The 21211-nt window shown below is 41.9% G+C and overlaps 2 protein-coding genes across 7 annotated transcripts; one reads left to right on the forward strand and one right to left on the reverse strand.

Annotated features, from left to right (window-relative positions):
• Positions 1 to 1092: 1092 nt before the first annotated feature.
• Positions 1093 to 7042, reverse strand: LOC117432185 (zinc finger protein 408-like). 3 transcript variants are annotated; one of them, XM_059001965.1, is made up of 6 exons: positions 6280 to 6655; positions 5951 to 6036; positions 5020 to 5171; positions 4581 to 4648; positions 3900 to 4189; positions 1093 to 3600 (listed from the first exon to the last, which is right to left on the reverse strand). In XM_059001965.1, exons 2-6 carry the CDS (start codon positions 5964 to 5966, stop codon positions 1565 to 1567), a joined length of 2562 nt encoding a protein of 853 aa, XP_058857948.1. In that variant the 5' UTR covers positions 5967 to 6036; positions 6280 to 6655; the 3' UTR covers positions 1093 to 1564. The 3 variants fall into 3 exon arrangements, with proteins under 3 accessions (XP_058857948.1, XP_058857947.1, XP_033909612.2); XM_059001964.1 differs by lacking the exon at positions 6280 to 6655 and adding an exon at positions 6676 to 7042 and having other exon boundaries at positions 1095 to 3600; positions 4912 to 5171; XM_034053721.3 differs by having other exon boundaries at positions 1095 to 3600; positions 4912 to 5171; positions 6280 to 6653.
• An 833-nt stretch (positions 7043 to 7875) lies between these two features.
• On the forward strand, positions 7876 to 21022 carry LOC117432051 (zinc finger protein 862-like). Of its 4 annotated transcripts, none has more exons than XM_034053474.3 (8): positions 7876 to 8003; positions 11060 to 11170; positions 11425 to 11528; positions 11779 to 12041; positions 12494 to 12561; positions 13091 to 13278; positions 15479 to 16090; positions 17501 to 21022. In XM_034053474.3, exons 2-8 carry the CDS (start codon positions 11106 to 11108, stop codon positions 19657 to 19659), a joined length of 3459 nt encoding a protein of 1152 aa, XP_033909365.2. In that variant the 5' UTR covers positions 7876 to 8003; positions 11060 to 11105; the 3' UTR covers positions 19660 to 21022. The 4 variants fall into 4 exon arrangements, with proteins under 4 accessions (XP_033909365.2, XP_033909366.2, XP_033909363.2 ...); XM_034053475.3 differs by having other exon boundaries at positions 7885 to 7999; XM_034053472.3 differs by lacking the exon at positions 7876 to 8003 and adding an exon at positions 8363 to 8487.
• Positions 21023 to 21211: the final 189 nt, after the last annotated feature.

A 21211-nucleotide genomic window follows, 5' to 3' on the forward strand; every position in this document is an offset into this window, starting at 1 on the left:
TTAAACAAACTGGAAGAGAAAAACTGCATGGGGAGGGGGGTCTTTTCAACAAACAGTAGAATTGTTGAATGTCTGAATCTTGTAACTTTGGTACCTTTCTTAATTATTCAAACAGTTGTGGTATATTAAGATGTTCAGATCAATCGGATGTACACCCCAGGGACTCCAGTTACAAAGTCGCAATGAATACAAATCAATAAAATAAAAAAATGGCCCTCATCTCATCGCAGTTGTCTCAGTTTTACATTAAATACATAACCATTAGCGTGTTAGCTAATGCCTTCGTCAGAGCAACGCCATCATAACAGATGAAACCGTTAGCCAAAGCTTGTCTGCTTGACCACCAGTCGCCTCTTGTAGTTTTAACTCTGCTTGAGATCCATTTTAGTGCCAGCTTGCCTATTCCGAGTTACCAAAAAGCTGCATATTCCCATTTATTCCACAGTGCATTTGCCTTATTTTTATCAAAAGCAAAACTGAATTTTGTAAAACTAGCTAATGTGCTGCTGGATTAGATTGACGGCCCATAAACTGAGCATTTGAATACCGAGGACAACCAGATTGCATGACACAATTGCAGCTGCAAACAAGTGCTGTTTGTTGATTTGGTTTTCACGTCCCGGCTGTTTAAATATTTGCGTGCAAATAATGAACGACCTCTTGGTCAGGATTACAGTCCACTGGCTGTATCAGCAGAAATGGATCCAAAGATGGACCTTCGAGACAACAGTGCAATCCACAATTAAAAAAACATACCAGGGAAAAATATCTGTGAAACTTGGGAGGTATTAACAGTAGGCCATGAGGAAAAGGATGTTCTGCACCTTAGTTTTGTTTGCCTAGAGGTGCTGTAAGTGTGACCACAACAGTGCTCAGCAGTCCACCTTTGACGCAAGGTGTCAAGCAACATATCATTTGCACCATGGTCTACTGTTGGCACTCTACAGACAGCTTATCTGTGGACTGGTCAAGATTAACTCCAGTATTTATTACACCTGCTAGCAATGTATCCTCATCTATGTGAGACACAATTCAAATACATAAAATATATATATGAGCAGAATTTAGATATTTTATTTAACATCATGTAATCAAACTAGAAAATGATACTGCAAAAGTCTCCCGGAAGCCATAACAGTAGTACAGTATTTCATGTTAGTATTTCCCCAACAGTGCCACAGACTTTGAGTATTTGAGTATGGGAAAATCACTTGACCTTTCTGTACCTTGGCCAAGATAGGATAAAAAAAATTAAAAGTTTCCTATTTATGTATCTATTTTATAATGCATAATGTTTTTTTTTTTCCAGAAGCTTTGGCAGGGCACTTCTCAAACTCCATAGAGTTCACACAAACAGTTTTAAAATTTCTAAAACTGTAATAAAAAAATTGTGAATACTTTTGTCTTGGTGGCTTATGATAAGAATTAGGGATAACAGTTAAATAAAATAAAAGTAAGTCTGAATTGATTTCAAAAGACAACAAAACATGAAAACACATTCCAAAGCATCGAATAAAGGTATGTTTTATTATAAGCAATTTACACCTTCATATTCCATCTCAACTCAGGTACCCGTTTCTATTTCTACTGTCTCAGCTACTGCATTTATCCCTTCGTCTCCTTGCAGTATGACAACATTGTTTTGGGACTTTTCTCCTTCTACTATGATGCACTTATTGTCTGCGTCGGAGATGATAATTTCTATAATGTCCTCGTTTATCTGGATGTGGCCACCAGCCTGGCCTTGCACAGTCTGCGGGAGATCAGACGAGGATCCGATCACGCTGTGGATGACCTGCTGGGCACTGAACGCCATACTGTTGTCGTGGGGAGAAGCGGTGCTTATCATCACAGTTCCCTGTCCCACACCGGACGCCCCATCCATGGTTTCAAAAGCATGCACATAGACCACAGTGGGTTCCTCGGTGGCGCTGCTGCTTTCTGTCTGATCCGCTCGCCGCCTCTTCTTGGGCTTCCTAGGCTTTTTTTCGGGTTTGTCCTTGAAAGAAGGAGAAGGGTGCTCGGATTCCAGTGTGGCCAGCGCCTCAGCCAGTTCCCCTGCTAACTTCTCCTCCTTCCTTTTGTGGGACGACTGGTGACGGAGCAGGCTCTGCCTCATGGTGTACCCCGCCCCGCACGTCAAGCACTTGTAAGGCTTGTCCTCCAAGTGATTCTTCTGGTGTCTGCGCAGCTTGGTGGCCAGGGTGTAAGCCTTCTCACACTGATCGCACTTGTAAGGCCGGTCTCCCGTGTGCAGCTGCTCGTGGGCTCGAAGGGTGTGACGATCCCTCAGGGCCTTGCCGCAGATCGGGCACAGATACGCCTCCCCGGTGTGGGAGATCAGGTGCCTCCTGAGCTCGGGCAGCTGCGAGAAGTAACCGTTACAGTACTCGCACCTGTAAGGCTTCTCCCCAGTGTGAATGCGGAGGTGGCCCCGGAGATTGCCCTGCTGCCGGAAGGACTTCCCGCAGTAGGGGCACAGGAAGGGCTTCTCTCCCGTGTGAAGTCTCATGTGGTTCCTCAGAGATCCGGGGTTGGCCAGCTCCTTGTCGCAGACGGCGCACTTGCACGTCTTGGTGTTACCCAGGTTGAGCTCCTTCATCCGGTGGATCTCCTTGTGGATGCGCAGAGAGGGCCGTCGGGCGTAGGCTTTGCCGCACTGGTCACAGACGAAGGGCCGCTGTCCCGTGTGCAGGATCTCGTGCTCTTTCAGATCTCGCTTGGTCCCGTACGCCTTCTCGCACTGCTCGCACTTAAAGGGCCTCTCGCCCTTGTGGAACAGGAGGTGCGCCCGGAAGCTCTCCTGTGAGCTGTAGCTCTTGCCGCACTCTGTGCACAGGTAAGGCTTGTAGTCCAGGTGGGTGAACTTGTGCTTCTTCAGGTGGCACAGCTGGAGGAATCTTTTCCCACATTCGTCGCACCTGTATTTCCTTTCCCTGGCGGAGGTTTTGGAAGCCCCTGTCCGCACCTTGCATTGGGAAGGAGACTGTTGTTGAGGAGACATTTCTTCCTCGTGCGGTACAAGTGTGTCATCGGTTTCCGCTCCGGTTTTATTCCTCGTTTCCTCGCTTACCTCTTCCTCCTGCAGGGCTTCTTGTTCTTTCTCCTGTGTCGCAGCCTCTTCTGGCTTGGTTTCACCCTTACCCTCCCCAGACACGTGTCTCTCCTTCGATTGTTGCTCCAGGACCCTCAGTTTCCTTTCCTGCAAGCGTTTTTGGATCCTGCTGACAAGTGTGTGCACCTTTCGTGGTTTAGCAGCCAAGCGAGAACTAGCCCTGGGCCCTCCTGTCCTTTCAACTTCTTCTCCCCTACATTCAGCAGTTAATTTCTGTGTTATACTCACAGCATCACAAATCTCATCTTGGGGTGTTTTACACGGTCCCACTAGGGGAAGACTTCCATTACTGTCCAGTTTACGAGATTCATTACCACCACTGTTTTCTGGACCTGTCCTTTTGACCGTACAATTTGAAGTCCTTCTTAAGTCCTTCTTTCTTAGAGCAGAGATTTCCGGATTTCTATTTTTGCTCAGGAATCGCAGGGGCCTTTTCAGCGGTACAATTACATCATCTTCTTCATCATCTTCTTCTTCTTCTGGACCTGTTACAGACACACAATAGGATTACTCAATTTTTATGGAAACATACAACTTAATAATTTGCAGATATCTTTAAATGACTTTGTTACGAATACCAGGTCTGTATTTCTGCTGCTTCCTGTTGAGATCAGTACTTTTGATTAAATATACAGCATATTAACAGTTTATAATCACAACTACAGGAATCAAAGTTGAACAATAAATAAAACAGCAGTCACAGTGTTTAATATCATGAGCATCTGTAGACCAAAATCTGCCCCCTATATATATATGGGGCTGGATAGCTATTTAAAGTTAGTACCCAGTAATGGTTGTGGACCATCATCTTCTGGCTCGATGTCCACTCCTTGCAGTGCCAGTTTCTCAGGTGTGCCACACTTCTCGTTTACAGAGCAGTTTTCCTGTGCCAAGCTTGCCACAGCATCCTCTCTACATGGCCCCTCTTCTGACGAATCCTTTCTGCCCTCTTCAGGTCCAAGCAGAAGCTCCATTCCGGGTTCAATGACCTTCAGCACTCTGAAGTGAAGCTTGCCGTGGGACTGAAACGCGGCCACATTATGCTCTTCTTCACTTCTTGCTGAGCAAGCAAACCTGGGAGATGAGAATAGAATGAGTCGGTATGAATGAGTCTAATGGCCTTTATAAACTGATGGCCCAAAGCAAAAACCATCTAAGTTCAAATTGTTGACACCTTTCTCATCTCTTAGTGGTGTAGTACAACATATACTTTAATGAGGTTTAGGAAGAAAATTAGACATGCAAACAGACAGGTTTCTCTATTTCTCAACAGATTCTGACTCTCTCAATTACTTGTGGTAAAGAACGTTGAAACCATGCTTCATCATGATTGGAAAAGCAGATCCTAAGATATTTAAAAAATCAATAGCTTAACAGTCGGTGTGGACATGCATCCCCAGCAATCAGTAATGTCTGATAACTGATTACATCAATTAAATGAATAGATATATGAATTCAAACCTACTTCATCCAATTCACTGCTTCCACTAGAGACGGGGTGTTATCTAGTCCATCTATTTTGTCTCCTTCATCCTGTAAGCAGACACAACAATGTGGAAAACATTTTTTTTTACAATAAATAAAATTGCAATAAATTTCAAAGCTACGGCTATCAACTTCTCTAGTTGGAGATTTTAATATGCAGGACAGTACACGTTTTATTTTATTTTATTTATTTTTTTAAATAAGGATGACTCCACTAAATATTCGTAAAACCTGACCCAATGTGGCGGATCACTACATGTGTACATGTTGGCTGTTCTAGCATCATAAAAAGGTATTGGGACAGTACCTACCTCTGCAGCCTCTACTGAGCCGCTGTATTTAAGCTGCTTTTTTACCGGTCCAAAGATGATTCCTTTCTGTAGGGCCTGTCCCACACACCAGATCCCAATGCGGCTAACCTGTGCGAGGGACGGTCCTGCAGCCAGTCCTGGAGGAAGCGTGTGGAGCACTCTGCATGGAGACACTTTCTCTGGTATCGAGTCTTTAAGGAACTTCGGGGGACCATGTCTGGGGCACTCGTCTACATAATATTCTTTGCAATCTTCACAAACTTAAAACAAGAATACAAAGCTTGCAATTAATATACAACACTTCAAACATACCCCAGCAATGCGTATTGTATTGGGATCTAGTCTAAGCTTCAGTAATAATGGTATGTGTAAATAATGCATGACTCCACAGTAAAGTGCTCCCCTGTTATTTTGCTAACTGTCTAACACCGATGGCTGTTAATGAAGGGCTCTTATACTGTATAGTAGAGTACAGGATATAATATAACTATTTATTGTCAATGTGTCTCAGCACAACAGTAAAAGGAACAACCTCTGCAGTTTGAGAACCACTAGTGTGCTACACTTACTGCACTATGGGGACCGACTTAGCATTTCTGAGGATATAAGATTGAAACACTGTAAAAATAAAATCTAGTACACACAGAAATTAGATATTAAACTAGTCTATATACAAACAATTCATCATGGCTTTACACACTCAGTCATAAGACACTGTAGTACTTTGTAGCAAGACATTGGAAGGCTTCTTGCCAAAACGTTTGTCTGCTAGTACTATTGAGTTCTGATGTGCTGTCGACCAACCTGAATCAAAGGCATTCTCAAAAAAAAAGCACTATCACGCATGCGTACTGGCCTGCTGGTCAAAACAGCTGGTCAAAGCTTTTCCAGTTGTTACAGAGCTGAAGAAGTTAAACCGCGAGTAGCAGAAACTGTATATGTAACAACATGTATTTATATGACATACGTAACGAATGAATATACAATAAATGAAACTTGAATAGTTTGTTCTGGTGTGTTGTCTTGCAGTACAGTTTACCTGAATTCTGTTCCATTTCCGAATATCACAGTTGTCCATCGATTTTCGGCTAATTACATCGGTTACCATATTTCGCTTACCGCATTCTACAGAAACAAAGCATAGAAACAGCATGAATTAATAATACATAAAAATAAACTCAAGTGTTTGTGGGTTTATTGTTTTTTATTTAAACTGTAATTATGAACAGTCTTGGCCTAAACAAATAGGCATAAATTCAAAACCCAACAGTGGATCCACACTTCATTTCTGCACACAGCATTTTGTTAAAATCATAATTTTAAATAACTCCAGCCTTGGCCATGGGGTTTTCGCTAATAACTTCTTACCGTTTTGGGTTTTTTTCTGCCTCAACTCCGGGAAAATCATCACTCTCCAGCCAAAATGGAGGCCAGTCGGAAATTGAAGTCACACACATACCCATCCCTAAGGAAACAGTTTCCTTTCCGACAGACACTCGCTGAATTGTAATGTTAAATAGGTTCCGCTACTATCCAGTAAATAGATTCTGAACTGTAAAGTAATCTACAAACTTCACAGGATTTACTATAGATGCTGGGGTTTTAAATTAATATTAAAACCATTTTTAAAGTACCACATTTGAAATACAAATTATAACGCCCACCTATTCTATTAAATGTAAACGTGCACTTTAAATGGGTCCTGTTGCATTTACCGCACTATGGTTGAAGGTCCATATTTGTATTTATTTATTTTTTACTTACTAATTTATTGCCCAGTGTAGTCTCTTTGCACTTACAGTACTTCACAAGAAACCAGAACTTATTTATATGAGTTATGACAGTATGCAATATGTGCCTGCATTGCATGTGCTTAGAATCAGTTTAATAAAGCACTGATGACAGCCTACGGATAATTTGGTATTAATGAGTTCATCAGCGGCTTGTTGTCAGTATTCTAAGTTGGACGTAACATTTTAGATGCAAAGATTTGCAAATAGAAATAATAATCGAGACGTGCATATGCAAATACAGCGTGCTGAAAAAAGTTACACACTTCTTTAGCCGGGCAGACTAGAGTTTCAGGGTACAATAAGGGAGGCATGAAAAATGAATTCCCATAGGTGGCGCCACCAACACACCGCCTCATCAAGTTGGTGTTTTTGCTGCTCAAGTGTCAATATATTTGACATTGAGAAATCAAGCATTAAATAGGTAAGGGAAGATACCCAGGGTAGAAAAGGGTTAAAGGAGCTGGCCGTCACCATGGTGACCCTGGAACGGGGGGTGGGTAAAGCATACAATAAGGATGGGGTTACTCTTTTAGTAAATCAAATGTTTCCAAAGCAATTACAGCTCTAACTGGGGGGGGGGGGGGGGGGGGCTGTCAAGCTGATCCCATTCACACCAATCAATAAACGATTCACTGTCATGACGCAAGACAAGTGAATGTGTGCCAAATAAGTTGTTCAATTTGACGTTTAATTTAAAAGAAAAACAGAATTTCCATGCACACCACTTTCTCCAATATGTCAGCTGATAACAAACGTTATAAAATGTTTGAATAATAATAATAATAATAATAATAATAATAATAATAATAATAATAATAATAATAATAATAATAATAAAGTTTAATGCACGATGTAAGTTTTTTTTCTTTTCTTCTGCCACCAGAATCTAATCACTCTGCGGTCTGATTACAAACAGTTCAGCCTGCTCGAAGCCCGGAGTCTGTGCTATGGTGAGGGCTTACACAGCTATACAACGCAAGTGGACTTGTAGGATTTCGTAGCCAAACTTTGAAATGTGGTTCATCTTCTGCCCGATTTGGGGGTCCCTGTCTGGACTCGAATTGCTTTCTTCCGTTTTCCATGTCATTTCCTGTAATAAAAAGATGGTGGTCAAAGCTAAGAGAAGCAGCTGACTCGCTGAAAATTATTTCAAATAGAAACTTTACCTCGCCTGGGACTACTAAAATCTGAGTGAGCCGGGGGGGCGTACGAGGCGAGGGCGAGCCCGCGCAGAGGGTGGACACTGTGGAGCAAAGAGGCGAGATAAGGAGCCGCAAAAGGCTGCAGATCCCTGGGTAGGTGAGTCAGTCTTTAGTAGCCAATGTGGCCAATGAAAATGGCTTCTGAAAGAACTAGGCAAAATGCCAAGTGCCTGCAGTCGGGAGTCAGGGACTTATCTGGCTCTAATACGCGCATCACGCAGCGGCTTTGCTTGTTATCTGTGAACGACGGGTTGCCGAGACTCTTTGTAGCTTTTGTTTGGTTTAACTTTGCAGGTATGCGAGTTTATTTAAAGGGACAAGATCGCCCCTGTTTTTTTTTTTTTTTTTTTTTTTTTTTTGCAGTTTTTTAATTACATTGTTGCCTTTTTTTCTTTTTGATTGACGTCACCAGCGGCCAATCAGCGCTTTGGCTTGGTGCGCGAGACATTTTGGAAAGGGAACGCGGTGACGTTGCTAGAAGGAGTTCTGGTCTTTCGCATTAATTTAGAAAGGTGGAGGTGTGTGCTCGTATGTATGTTCGGGTACATGGTGAAAACGAAGGTTAAACGGGTTATAGAAATGTAGGTTTCAACTGTACAACTAATATATATATTTCCTTTAGTTTAAATACTACAGCAGTTGAGTTTGGTTTATTATGCTTATTTTTTGTATTATAATTTATTCCACGTTTACTTTTACGAGCGGTTTTTCATAATTGCCATAGCTTTGTAAAACATCATAGTGTTTGATACTGGCTGATAATAATTTGTACAGTACCACAATATATATGAAACGCATGTTAGAAAATGTCAAGGCATTAATACAGAATAATTATGGATGTTTGACAACATAGTCCCCAAATAAATAAATACATTAATAATAATAATAATAATAATAATAATAATAATAAACACAACAGCCCTCACTGAACAGTAAAAAGAGAACTTCAGTACAGCCAGGATTTATATCATTTTAGAATAATTGTGGGCAAATCCTTAAACACGTTGTTTGTTTTTTTTTTTTTTTTTAAATTTGCTTTTGTGTGGATAATTTGTAGGTTGAATTGGCTTATTGTTATGTTCCAAACCGTGGCATTGTACAATATCTCCAGTATTCTGTGTTACCTGAGTGGGTCAGTCAGCCATTGCCACCCCAGGGAGCAATGGAGTTGCAGTACATTGGTGTCAATACACAGTCTAGTTCAGTTCAGCCTTGCGTTGAGTATTAACTGAGAGTTGAGGACAGCACTCATGTGAACCGCCTCTGTTGACCAGTATAGTGTTTGCATCTTTTAAAACAGTGTTTTAATTGTGCATCTTTTAATTAATTTCTTAAGTGTCCCCGCACAGCTCAAATGCATTGACTCCAAGGTTGTGGTCAATTCCTGTTTTTCAATATCCTTATTCAAAATTTAATTGACTAACAGCGACTTCAGATTAAGTAACTTGTTAACAGAATACAGCTAATTGCTAATTTTGATCAATGATGTGTTGGAATGGATTTTGGAATTGGAATTGGAATTATAAAATAAGAATTGTCACCCAACCTTGATTGATTCTGTTCTTTTTTTAACATTCTTTTCAGTCAGTGATTTTTTGCAGTCATGTGAGTTTCTCGGTACAGTAGATTGCATTGCATGTCTCTTACAGAATGGCTGGGCTGCTTCCTGTTACATGACTTTTGATACCATTTCTAGAAGTGCAAATTTTCAAGTGGTTTGTGTTTAGTCAGCTGTTACAAGACATTCTTCAGGATACAAGTACAGTAAGAAACGCATGCTTTTACCCGTTGAGCATTTAATGTATTATTTATTTGGGATTGGTAGAAATCCTGAAACATCTGTCTTTTATCAACAGAAAGTAATAACAGCCATTTTAGGTTACTGTATGCAAAACATTCCAGCTTCATCTCATTGTAAGCAAAGTGATTGCAGATGTAAGTGAACCCCCAAAAGCCTTGTAACTGCAACATCAATAAAGCATATACCATTTAAATGCAAAACCATATATTTTACTCCTATTTGAACACTAGAATTAGTGAGAGTGCAGTCTAGATTTTAGCCGATTTTACTGTTTTTTTTTATCTTTTTGATTTCAAATTGAATTTGAACATTGATCTTGAAATACTTAAGCGAATCAGTCCCAAGACACGGTAGATTAACAGCATTTGAAACAATATTGTATTGTCTTCTCCAAATGGCTTGCATGTAAAGTGGTGCCCAGAAGCCAAATTCGACCTGTAGCTCCCTCATGCAGAGCCTTGGTGTCGTGCCAGCGTTGCTGTCACCCCCTTCATTGCCGTTGTTAATTCAGATTGGTGTCCATCGTCTCATTCTCTGCTCCGTCCACGCTGGGTTTATAATAATTACACACCTGACGCTTCTTTTTAATGTTGATGCCTCCTCTAACAACACCAGCAGTCACACTGACACAACTGGGAATGCAAAATTGACCCTGCATAACATTTTTCTATGGTGCTGCGCTGAGTTAATCCAAGGAAATAAGACTTGCAATGCCCTGCTATAGCCCACAGTGAAATGTAATGCATATGGCCAGTACTACAGCAATTTCAATAGTGAGGGATACATTTTGAGATATTAGGAAGTAATGAGAACAGAAACGCTAAATGCTGTAGGATCATTGTGATGTATAATGATTGTATTCAGTGTTTGCAAGTGTATTCAGTGTGACCCTAATAGCATGAGATCTTCACATTGTCTTCAGTGGTCTTAAATGGATACTGTACATCTAGATTTCTTAATATTGTAGTTCTTCCCTGTTTATTATGTGTGTTTACTGTCATAACTGAATTAAAAAAAGACTAATTTTCCAAGTGGAAAATGACCACTTGGGTTGTGTAACTGTAATTATCTCCCCTCTGCAACTGTGACTAGGGTTCTGGCCAATCCCTGTTTTCAATTCTAATTCCTGTATAAAGTATTCCTCTAATATCCAGCTGATCACCAGGAGGCACTTTCCTCAATGTCCAGATGCTATACCTTTCAGGCAGGAGTGCTTTCAGGCTTTCAATCCGGCTTCTGACCTCCTATAAACGGCCTGCGGACCCTGCAAGGGTTCCAATAAGCATGGCATCTAGAGTCCGCGTTTGAACGGCAAATTATTGATTTATGTTGTTTTCTTCCTTTTGTTACAGGAGACTTAGTATTCATAAAGCCTCGCCATTCACCCAGCCCCCAGAGATGGCAGAACCCACTGCCTCAAAAAAGGATTTGCCCGCTGTTGTGGACCCAGACTGCAGCAAAAGGTAAAGATGGGGGGGGGGGGGGGGGGGCGACAAGGAATCGTGGAGAGTTTTAACTCTATTACTGTGTTCACATGGGAGAAGTGTAATGCTTTTAAAAAACGGTTGGTCTGGGTTCTTCTGTACACACAAATGTCTTCTTTTTGGCCCACATAGGGTCCACATTTGAGAACAGCACTAATTATTATTGTTATTATTATTATTATTATTATTTATTTTTTTATTATTATTCTTATTTTTATTTTTACTCACAACAGAGTGAAAGAGGAGGAGCACCACCAGCCTGATGAACCAAAAAGGAAGCTCAGAGGCAAGCGTGAACACTCGGCGGCTAAAACCTGCCAGCAAGTGGATTTCTGGTGTAAGTGTTCAGGATTGAAGTGTGGAGTGACACTGTGGGAATGATGCTGTACAGATAGTAACAGCTGTGCTATATCACCCTCCTCCTGGATTTAAATACTAAGACTGGTGATAATGTGCTGTGATATCCTTGTTTTCTAATTGGAAGGACTTGCTTTTCTGCTTCACAGTGGTACACTATATTCTAGTGAAGTGTCAGTGGTAAGGCTGTGTTTCATTTCACATATATATATATGTATGTATTTGTTTAGTTTGTGAGGAGTGCAAGGAGTACTTTGTGGAGGAATGCCCGGCCCATGGTGCCCCTGTGTTCGTGTTGGACACCCCAGTTCCTCTTGGGGTTCCAGACCGCGCGTCCCTAACCATCCCCCCGGGGATTGAGATCATCCGTGAGCCGGGTGTGGAGACTGACGCCTGCTGCATCGACAAGGTCCTCAAGAAAGGGGTGCTGTTCGGACCCTACGAAGGAGAAGTTGTCTCGCAAGACAAATCCTCTGGATTTTTCTCTTGGATGGTAAGCAGAAACGATCGTGCATGTTTCAGAACAATGTCAACGTTTCCTTTTTTCTCTCAATTATACACTTAAAAGTGTTCTGTGTTCTTAAGTCATTCTTAAACTTTTCATACAGAATATTTGAAGCCTTAAAACGGAACAGCGTTTTTGTATGTCTGTATCTATCTAAATGTGATGTCTGCCTACAGTGGCTTATAGAGGAAGTTTGATATTGGTCAGTATGATTTGTATTGGGAACAAAAATAGATGCCATCAACAGGCCTGGGGTATCTTATTACATCAACTAGCTGAGGACCATGCTTTGCTGACCTTAGTAGATACGGTCACAAAATATGAAACCATTGATTACAGTAGAAGAAATGCCGATTGCATTTGATCAGACTTGCAATGACTTGCATTGTACACTCAGTAACGCTGTCATCATGTTTGACCTTGCGTATATCCTTTTTCAGATTGTTGACAAAAATAACAGATACAAATCGATTGACGGCTCGGATGAAACTAAAGCTAATTGGATGAGGTAGGTTTTGTTCTTGCCTTTTCTTCGTTGTTGTTATTTAACCATTTCCACCTTCTCTTCCAAAACTGATCAGGTGTCAGCAACCTGTTCCCACCTTCTCTTCCAAAACTGATCAGGTGGCAGCAACCTGTTCCCTCATGTTCCAGGAGTTTCTATAGCGGACCTACTTTGATTATATATTGATCGGGATAAGTGTTTACCTTAACATGTTGTCAGCAGATTTAGCATTGTGGGCGTACCGTGAAAACGTGATATTTGTTACATTAGATCAAACTTCTGCATGTTGGGGTAGACCCATCGTCACAAATCATAGACTTGCTTTTAGTTTGCTATCGATGGCTACCCATGAATGCCAGCATTTAAGCTTCCTTTTATTGAGTTTTATCAACACATTAGAAGCTAGCGTGTTGCAGCTGGCCAAAACTCCCATTTGCAGTGATGATGTGCTGTTAGTACATTGTACCTGCATTGCAATGCAGGTAACGTGATTTGTTCATTCATTTAATTCAGTCGGATTTCTCTCTGTAAGGTACGTGATGATCTCCAGGGAGGAGAACGAGCAGAACCTGATGGCTTTCCAGCACGACGAGCGGATTTATTTCCGTGCGTGTCGGGATATCCAGCCAGGGGAGAGGCTGCGGGTGTGGTACAGCCAGGAGTACATGAGGCGTCTGCACAGCATGTCCCAAGAGAGCATCGACCGGAACCTGGCTGGAGGTGAGACCTGGCAACACAGCGCTGTAGAAGTGGGATGAATCTATTGCTCTTCAAAGCTTGGTAGAGATGGCGGATATGTCCCCCCCATCCCCCCCACTGTATATTTTGAAGATGTCATTTCTGTGCACAGTAAACATTGAGCTGTGGTAGTAAAACACACTGGTATTGTACTCTGCATGAAGAGATCATGTAACAGTGCTCTCCTGGGCATCCTCCACTGTTTGTGTGGAGCACTCTGCACCTCAACAATCCCTCTGTTTAGAGACATTGTCCTTCACTGACCACCAAGCCATTTCAATCAGCTCTGGGTGCAGCAGTGAGAAGCACATTTTGCTGTTCAAGTCAAGCCACGCCCTGCAGGTAAGACACCTATATTTTCATGCATGCATTCTTTTTCAATTTTCAGCTATATCGCATCTCTAGGAAACTTCATTTGTGGTGGAGTATCCCATAGATTAGTCCAGCTGACAAACATTTCACAATCTGTATTGTAAAATAAACATTAAACCAAAAGCACACCATATTATAAAGAGCATGTAGGGAATTGTTACTATTTGTTGCAATGTAAAACATGAAATGCATCCACAAGTAAAGATACATACAAGTCAACAGGGTATGTTTTTATTGACCGTATTCACTGTACAATGGTTTAAACGTACTCTTAGCTTTACTGCAAACAAGACACAATCGGCCCTCTTCTTTAAAGCAAATGAAAGGCAAAAGCACATTTCAGAAATGATTAAACCCATTGTATTACACTAGCCCTGAAACAACATCATTGTGCATTGTTAAATATACCTTTGACTTGCTTCTAACGAATGCCCTTTGTCTTTAACCTTCAGTTTAAGCTTTACATAAACATTCCTTTTCTTGTAGAGATGTCACAGCCTAGGAAGGAGTGCAGCATTTGCTAACTCCACATCCTCGGAGATGTGAAGCCCTAAAGAAGAGAGACAGAGAACAGGGAATGAATGGGGGCTTGGAAGTCACTGACTCCAGAAGAAAGCACAACATATGGAGAAGTATCTGGGCTTGCAGCAAAGAAGTCAGGATGCCAATTTGTTGATCAAGTTGTCACATTTCGGGCACAAGATGTTTACCAAGAATATTCCAACTCAGGCATTTCCTAAGTGAATTCGTGCAGGGAGCCCACCTTTTACATCATCAAGAAAGCACTTGCAGCACGAAGATGCAATACAAAGACATCTCGCAAAACAGCAAGCCCCCATCAGCAACCGATTCAGCACCGCACCATTATGTTAACATCCTAAAACCGACAACTGAGTTAATCAAGTCACAAGAGGCCCATGGTCAGCAGACCACCACAGGCTAATAGAGAATGACAGCTAAAGAGTTAACAGTGCAAGAACTGGATACTGTGAATCAAAGAGTGCTGAGCAACAAGACTGAAGCCATCATGAACTAAATAACCACTGTGGGGACCAGACCTGCAGCTGTTCTTGGGAGTGGAAACAGCTGTAAAGATAATGTAACAAAATGTAGGATGCTATTAACATTCTTCAAAGAATGCAAAACATCACAGTAGCTTGTGTGAGCTCATAGTGTTTTCCTAAGTGACTTTGTTTTTGCAGTCTAAAGGGTATTTAAAATGTTGTGTATTTCAGTTTGTCAAAACAAAACTCCTAAGAAAGTTCCCCTTGTAGATGACATCCGATTTCCATCTTCTGTAATTGTGTTGTTTACAGCTGTTGTAAAATGATAAAGTCCCTGTGCAAGTATTTTCAGAATCGTTTTATTTAAGCCTGCCTTCTATTTCAGTCCTAACTGCTTAAGAAGGAAAGCTCCATGAGAAATCTCTTCTTTTTTTTTAATTTTTTTTTTTATCTCCTCTCCGTGTGATTTCTCAGGTAAGTGAATAAGGTTTTCCCCTTTTCACTTTAATGTTGGGTAAAAGCCTTCCATTGGTTTAGATATGTCAGCAGTCAATAGAATTGCAAGTTTCTTCAAAAGGTCCTTGCTCTGCATTTGAAACTGATTGTGCACAACCATGATTATATTCTGTTCCTGCCCCCACCCCCCTACCTTTGTGTTCTTTATATGGTATGAGTAGTATGTATGCATATGTCAAGGGATGAAAATATGTATTTTTTATTGTTGTTATTTCTGGTATTTGTATGTGAAAATACTGTATAGTTGCTACACTGGATTGATTTTTTTCCCCCATACATTTCCATTGCAGGGATGGTAATTATGGAAAAATCGGAAGAGCTCATTGGAAATAAGCAGGAAGCGAAAGGAACGGTCCTCCGGTCTGCTCTTAGAGGAGGGAGAGTCGCGAGCAAGAGGCTAAACGAGGACGGTGATTGTCTGCCCCAAGCCAAGAAGAAGAAGATAGACCTCATTTTCAAAGACGTTCTAGAAGCCTCTCTGGAAGCCTCGAAGAACATGGAAGCAAACCCCCTGCAGCTGAACCACGCCCTTCCTCTGCGGAAGACCAGGGCGCACCGCGTCGAGGACGTGTTCGAGCAGCACAGGACCTCCTCTGTCCAGAGAGGTCTGGAATACAAGCCCCCGGCCCAGCTGTCTGCTTTCTTCACCGCAGGAGGTGGTCAGTCTGAAAGTGAACTTGACCTGTGCTGTGTGAAAGAAGATCCCGAGGACGTACCCGGGACCTCGTGTGAGAGGCAGCCGGACAAGAGCCCCTCGACCTCTTTCTGTCCAAACTGCGTGAAGCTTACGAAGAAAATAAGGCAACTCCAGGCAGAGCTGGATCGGCTAAGGTCTGTCCAGCACCCTGAACCCCTGCGGCTGCCGTCGCTGCCCGTGCCTTCTCAGCCAGATGAACTGAGAGGTAGGTTCATCAGGGCTGCATTTATAGGGGTGACCCTGCTTCCTTTCACCCCAGTATCTTTCTTCCTTCAATATGCAATATGTACACCGCTGCTTGGGTGATAATGCAGAACTCAGTGTTGTGTGATGGACATGTGTCGTAATACTTTGTAGTATACTCCATGTAGCACCACATTTGCCTTGCATTATCTAAAAAGCTTTGGCAAACCTAAAAAAAGTTCTTAAAATCCCCCTTTTTGCCATGACAAAATAATTCTATATGGGACATATTTTCATGTTTATCAGCTGGTCATATTTGATGGCTCTTATTGCATAGCAGATTCACCCAATCCAGGTTTTGCTACGAGCTTGATTAGCCACAGTGTGTAGGGAACAAGCTCAGGTATGTTCTATTAAATAGTAAAACCAGGAATGGGTCAAATTGCAATGCAATGGGAGTCTTATTTCCATGCCTGGGTTGCACTATTTAACTGTGAAGTCACTGTGGTGTTCCTAGGTGTTTTTTAAAGTTTTTTTTCTCCTGTCTGTTATAACAAAAGCTGCTATAAAATTCCATGCATCTGCTATTTAATATGTATGTTTCCCACTTGTTTAAGTTCAGGATTAACTAGCGAAATGTCATTGATCTTGCATTTTACTTTGGGTAGCTGAATGACAGATAATCTTCTGTATCAAAATTGTAAAAAAAAAAAAAAAATTGTATTCTAATATTTGTGCTGTTTATTTTAAAAGCTGCATTATATATTATTGTTGCATTAAAACATTAAGCAAACTCGAAGTTGTAATTTCTTTCTGTTTTGGGTATCTTTTTTTATTACATTTTCTTGGCATGAAACATGAACTGTGCAAATCCGCTTCTTTTCCAATGGAAGTGGAGTGGACTGAATTTGAATTCCAGCAAATGGAGATAATGTTTATTTCTTTACATTGGCATAGACTGGCTTTTTAGATCCTTCATGAAACAGTTATCAGTTATTACATTTGTAATATGAATATATATTTCATTGAATCTTGAACCCTTGCTTACTCATTATGCTACAGAAGTAAACAACATTAACTTCTAATGGGTAATGTAATACAATTACCATTTTACTGCTGTACCGAGGCTGTAAACTGATGACGAAAATATTATTACAGCAATAAAAATGTCAGTGCCCCGGATGAGAGGAAAATTCACTTCCAGTCAGCTTTTAAAACTCACTGCGGAAGTAAATCGCCATTGATTGGTACTCAGTTGTAAAGGCGAGGGAAGGACAGCTTTTCTTGTTTTGAAATCAACGTGTTAATGAATGGATTTATTAAAACTTACCAGTTTTTAAATACCTCTTAAAAGCAAGTGCGAGTATCCTCACGCCCCTCTTAAATATGTCCTGAAACTGAAATTCTACTTCTCCTGTTTTATCTCTTCCAGCTTCAGAAGCCATGACCCCCGTACCTGCAGTGGAGGAAGACGAGCAGGACGTTGATTCTGCGGATGAGTCCATAGCAACGGACTTGATGGTTGTCACAGATGAAGCCTCCAAAATGGCCAGCGGCCCCGGCAGAAGGATCCGTCGTTTTAAACAGGAGTGGCTGAAGAAGTTCTGGTTCCTGCGCTATTCCTCTACGCTGAACGAGATGTGGTGCCATGTCTGCCGCCAGTACACCGTCCAGTCCTCAAGAACCTCCGCTTTCATCATTGGATCCAAGCAGTTCAAGATCCACACCATCAAGCTGCACAGCCAAAGCAACCTGCACAAGAAGTGCCTCCAGCTCTACAAGCTGAGGATGCACCCAGAAAAGACGGAAGAGATGTGCAGGAACATGACCGTTCTCTTCAACACCGCCTACCACCTGGCCCTGGAAGGGAGGCCTTTCTCTGACTTCCGACCCCTCGCTGAGCTCCTGAAGAAATGCGAGCTCAAAGTGGTGGACCAGTACATGAACGAGGGGGACTGCCAGATGTTGATCCATCACATTGCCAGAGCACTTAAGGAGGATCTCGCTGAGAGAATCAGACAGTCTCCGTTCCTCAGCGTCATAATGGATGGGCAAAGTGAAGATATCCTTGCAGATACGGTAGCCGTCTATGTGCAGTACACAACCTGCGACGGTCCCCCCGCTACAGAATTCCTGTCCCTGCAAGAACTGAGCTGTGGTACCAGTGATGGTTACCTCCAAGCTATTGATAGGGCTTTTGGAGTTTTGGGTATGAGACTGCAGGATGAGCTGATTGTTGGCTTGGGCATCGATGGATCCAATATCTCTTCTGGACTGAGAGCAAATTTGTTCGTCACAATCAGAAAAACCCTGCCCTGGGTGCTTTGCCTTCCGTTCATGATCCACCGGCCCCACTTGGAAGTTCTGGATACGATAAGTGGTAAAGAACTTTCCTGCTTGGAAGAACTGGAGAACAACTTGAAACAGCTGCTCAGCTTCTATCGCTATTCCCCCAGGATGATGGCTGAGCTGAGGGCAACGGCACCTACCCTTTGTGAAGAAACTGAATTCTTGGGGGATATACGAGCAATCAGGTGGATCATTGGGGAGCCGAACGTCTTGAATGCTTTGATAAAGGACTATCTGGAAGTGGTGGCCCATCTCAAAGAGATCAGCAGCCAGACCCAGAGAGCGGATGCTGCTGCTATCGCTTTGGCGTTACTTCAGTTCCTCATGGACTACCAGTCTATTAAACTCATCTATTTTCTGCTGGACATCATCGCAGTTCTCTCTCGCTTGGCTTTTGTCTTCCAGGGTGATTACCTTCTCGTTTCCCAAGTGGACTCTAAGATGGAAGAGTCCATTCAGGAGATCAGTAGGCTGGCTGACTCCCCAGGCGAATACCTGCAGGAGTTTGAGGAAAACTTCAGGGAAAGCTTTAATGGCGTTGATCTGAAAAACTTAAGAGTGGCTGAATCCAAGTTTCAGTCCATCAGGGAAAAGATCTGCCAGAAAACCCAAGTGATTCTAACGCAGCGGTTTGATTCCAGGAGCAGGTCGGTTGTCAAAGCTTGCCAAGTACTTGACCTCACCACGTGGCCAAGGAACACAGAGGATCTGATGACCTACGGGGAGGAGGAGATACTGCTCATCTTCCAGCACCTGGAAACCGTGCCGTCTGTGGCAAGGGAGATTTCCAGAGACAGGGGCGACGTTCGAGGAAGCTTGGTGGTGGAATGGCGAGATCTGAAAGCGGATTACTACAGCATGAATGGATTTAAGGAAGTGGTTGGTCACATTTGTAAATACAAGCAGAGATTTCCACTCCTGAATGGAATTGTCCAGGTCATCAAGGTTTTGCCAACCTCTTCAGCTTGCTGCGAAAAGGGTCGGAGCGCCCTACAGAAAGTCCGGAGGAATTGCAGGTCCCGTCTCACTCTGGAACACACCAACGACCTGTTGACGCTGGCTGTCAACGGCCCACCCATAGCAAACTTTGATGGTAAAAGGCCATTGGACAGCTGGTTCGAAGAAAAGTCAGGGAACAGTTACTCGCTGTCAGCTGAGATGTTAAGCAGAATATCTTCAGTTGACCAGAAGCCAGTTCTCAGTGGAATGGACCTGAATGCTGAATTGTACCCTGACATTTGACCAGGGACATAACCACCACAAGAACAACTTAAATGACTTAAAGTGTTGAAATGGATTATGGAATGGAGTTATCACAAAACTCCAGGAAATAGGATTTGTCAAATAAAAATGACATCAGAGAGCGGCAGTAGAAGTATTGCTGATTTTAGTAGGACTTTGAAGAGGTTTATTAGAAAACTTGATTAATAAAAACTGACATTTATAGTAAGAAATTATACATAAAATGTATTCCAATTTGGCACTTAATAAATCCCTATACGCACTTATTAGCAAGTTGGTTACACCTGCGTCCAGATACCAAATGGATCTAAGAGAGTGGGTATTTATTTTAGTTCTTTTAGTTCCAAGGCATGCTTAAGCACATGCAGTTTGACATTGCTCTTCTGCAAGCTTCAGGGATAGCCTTTCATTCCTTGCTGGAGTATCGTCAGCACTCTGGGCTTTTTCATGGGTTTGATTGGCAACGACCCAAAGGTTTTCAAGATGTCTTCTACAGGGCTATGAGCAACATAGACTAATTAAGCAAAATAATAAATGTTCCTTTGGAATACCTTCTTGCTGACGCAGCTAATCAATCAATTAAAACATTTGTGTCTTAAAATGCCAATGTATAGATAAACTGGATAAATGACAATTATTTGTATGTTTATATTTAAAAGCCATGTTTATCATCAACTCACTGAATCAGTCATTAAATAAGAGTTTGTGAGATGCCTAGACTATTTTATACATATATATGTACAGTATGTGTGTGTATATATATATATATATATATATATATATATATATAATATAATATAGGCTACAAGTATGGTAAATATGTAAGAAGTGTTTTGGGATATTTAGCTTTATTGCACCTGAAGTTTACAGGTTAGGAGCAATTCGCACTTATGCTAAAAATCTAAGCCCATGTCTTAGACATACAGTGGCAGTTTGCATGCTGCTAAATTAAAAGAAATCTATAAATATATATTATATTGTTTGATAAGGTCTTAGTTGTGTTTTCGAATGCTTCTTATTGGTAAAGTAGCCTCTTTTTCTGATGTGGCTCTCTGCTCACAGTAAAAAGAAGAGAGATGCGCTGATTACAACCTGCAGCAGGTGTCAGTGCAACACATGTCCTTGCATGTGAGCACTTCGGTGTCTCTGGGGCTGTAGAAAGAGGAGGATGCCGGGGACTACAGGCTGTTGTTTTTCTCCTCGTGCGCTAGGAAGCTGAATTGGGATTCAGGCATTGTCCCAGCTTGCTGTCTTCTTGGTTAAACTGATCGCCAGGATGCTCTTGCTGTAGCTGCTGCTTCTGTAGTCCAAACTAGCTTGCCAAATCACAGCAAAATGCAGGGTTTTGCTGGACTTGTACCACGGGGAGGGGAGGGGAGGGGAGGGGAGGGGAGGGGAGGGGAGGGGAGGGGGGGTGGAGAATTTGTCTATTTACATGTTCAAATATGTGTAACCTTTAAACACTTTGAGTGGTAACTGGTGAGCGAAACTGTTATCGTTAACAGGCACTTAAATACAAGCACTCGTTCAATACATTTCCAATAATGTTACC

Source organism: Acipenser ruthenus, chromosome 27 (assembly GCF_902713425.1).
Source record: "Acipenser ruthenus chromosome 27, fAciRut3.2 maternal haplotype, whole genome shotgun sequence".
In the NCBI taxonomy this organism is placed as follows: Eukaryota; Metazoa; Chordata; class Actinopteri; order Acipenseriformes; family Acipenseridae; genus Acipenser; species Acipenser ruthenus.

Coding starts and splice junctions, on each gene's coding strand:
- LOC117432185 (XM_059001964.1), bottom strand. Junction 4,190..4,580: donor GAAGCAGTGAATTGGATGAA/GTAGGTTTGAAT, acceptor CTCATCTCCCAG/GTTTGCTTGCTCAGCAAGAA. Junction 3,601..3,899: donor TGGTCCACAACCATTACTGG/GTACTAACTTTA, acceptor TGTCTGTAACAG/GTCCAGAAGAAGAAGAAGAT.
- LOC117432051 (XM_034053472.3), top strand. CDS start 8,441: ATGTTCGGGTACATGGTGAAAACGAAGGTTAAACGGGTTATAGAAAT. Junction 11,171..11,424: donor GACCCAGACTGCAGCAAAAG/GTAAAGATGGGG, acceptor TACTCACAACAG/AGTGAAAGAGGAGGAGCACC. Junction 16,091..17,500: donor TCAGCCAGATGAACTGAGAG/GTAGGTTCATCA, acceptor TATCTCTTCCAG/CTTCAGAAGCCATGACCCCC.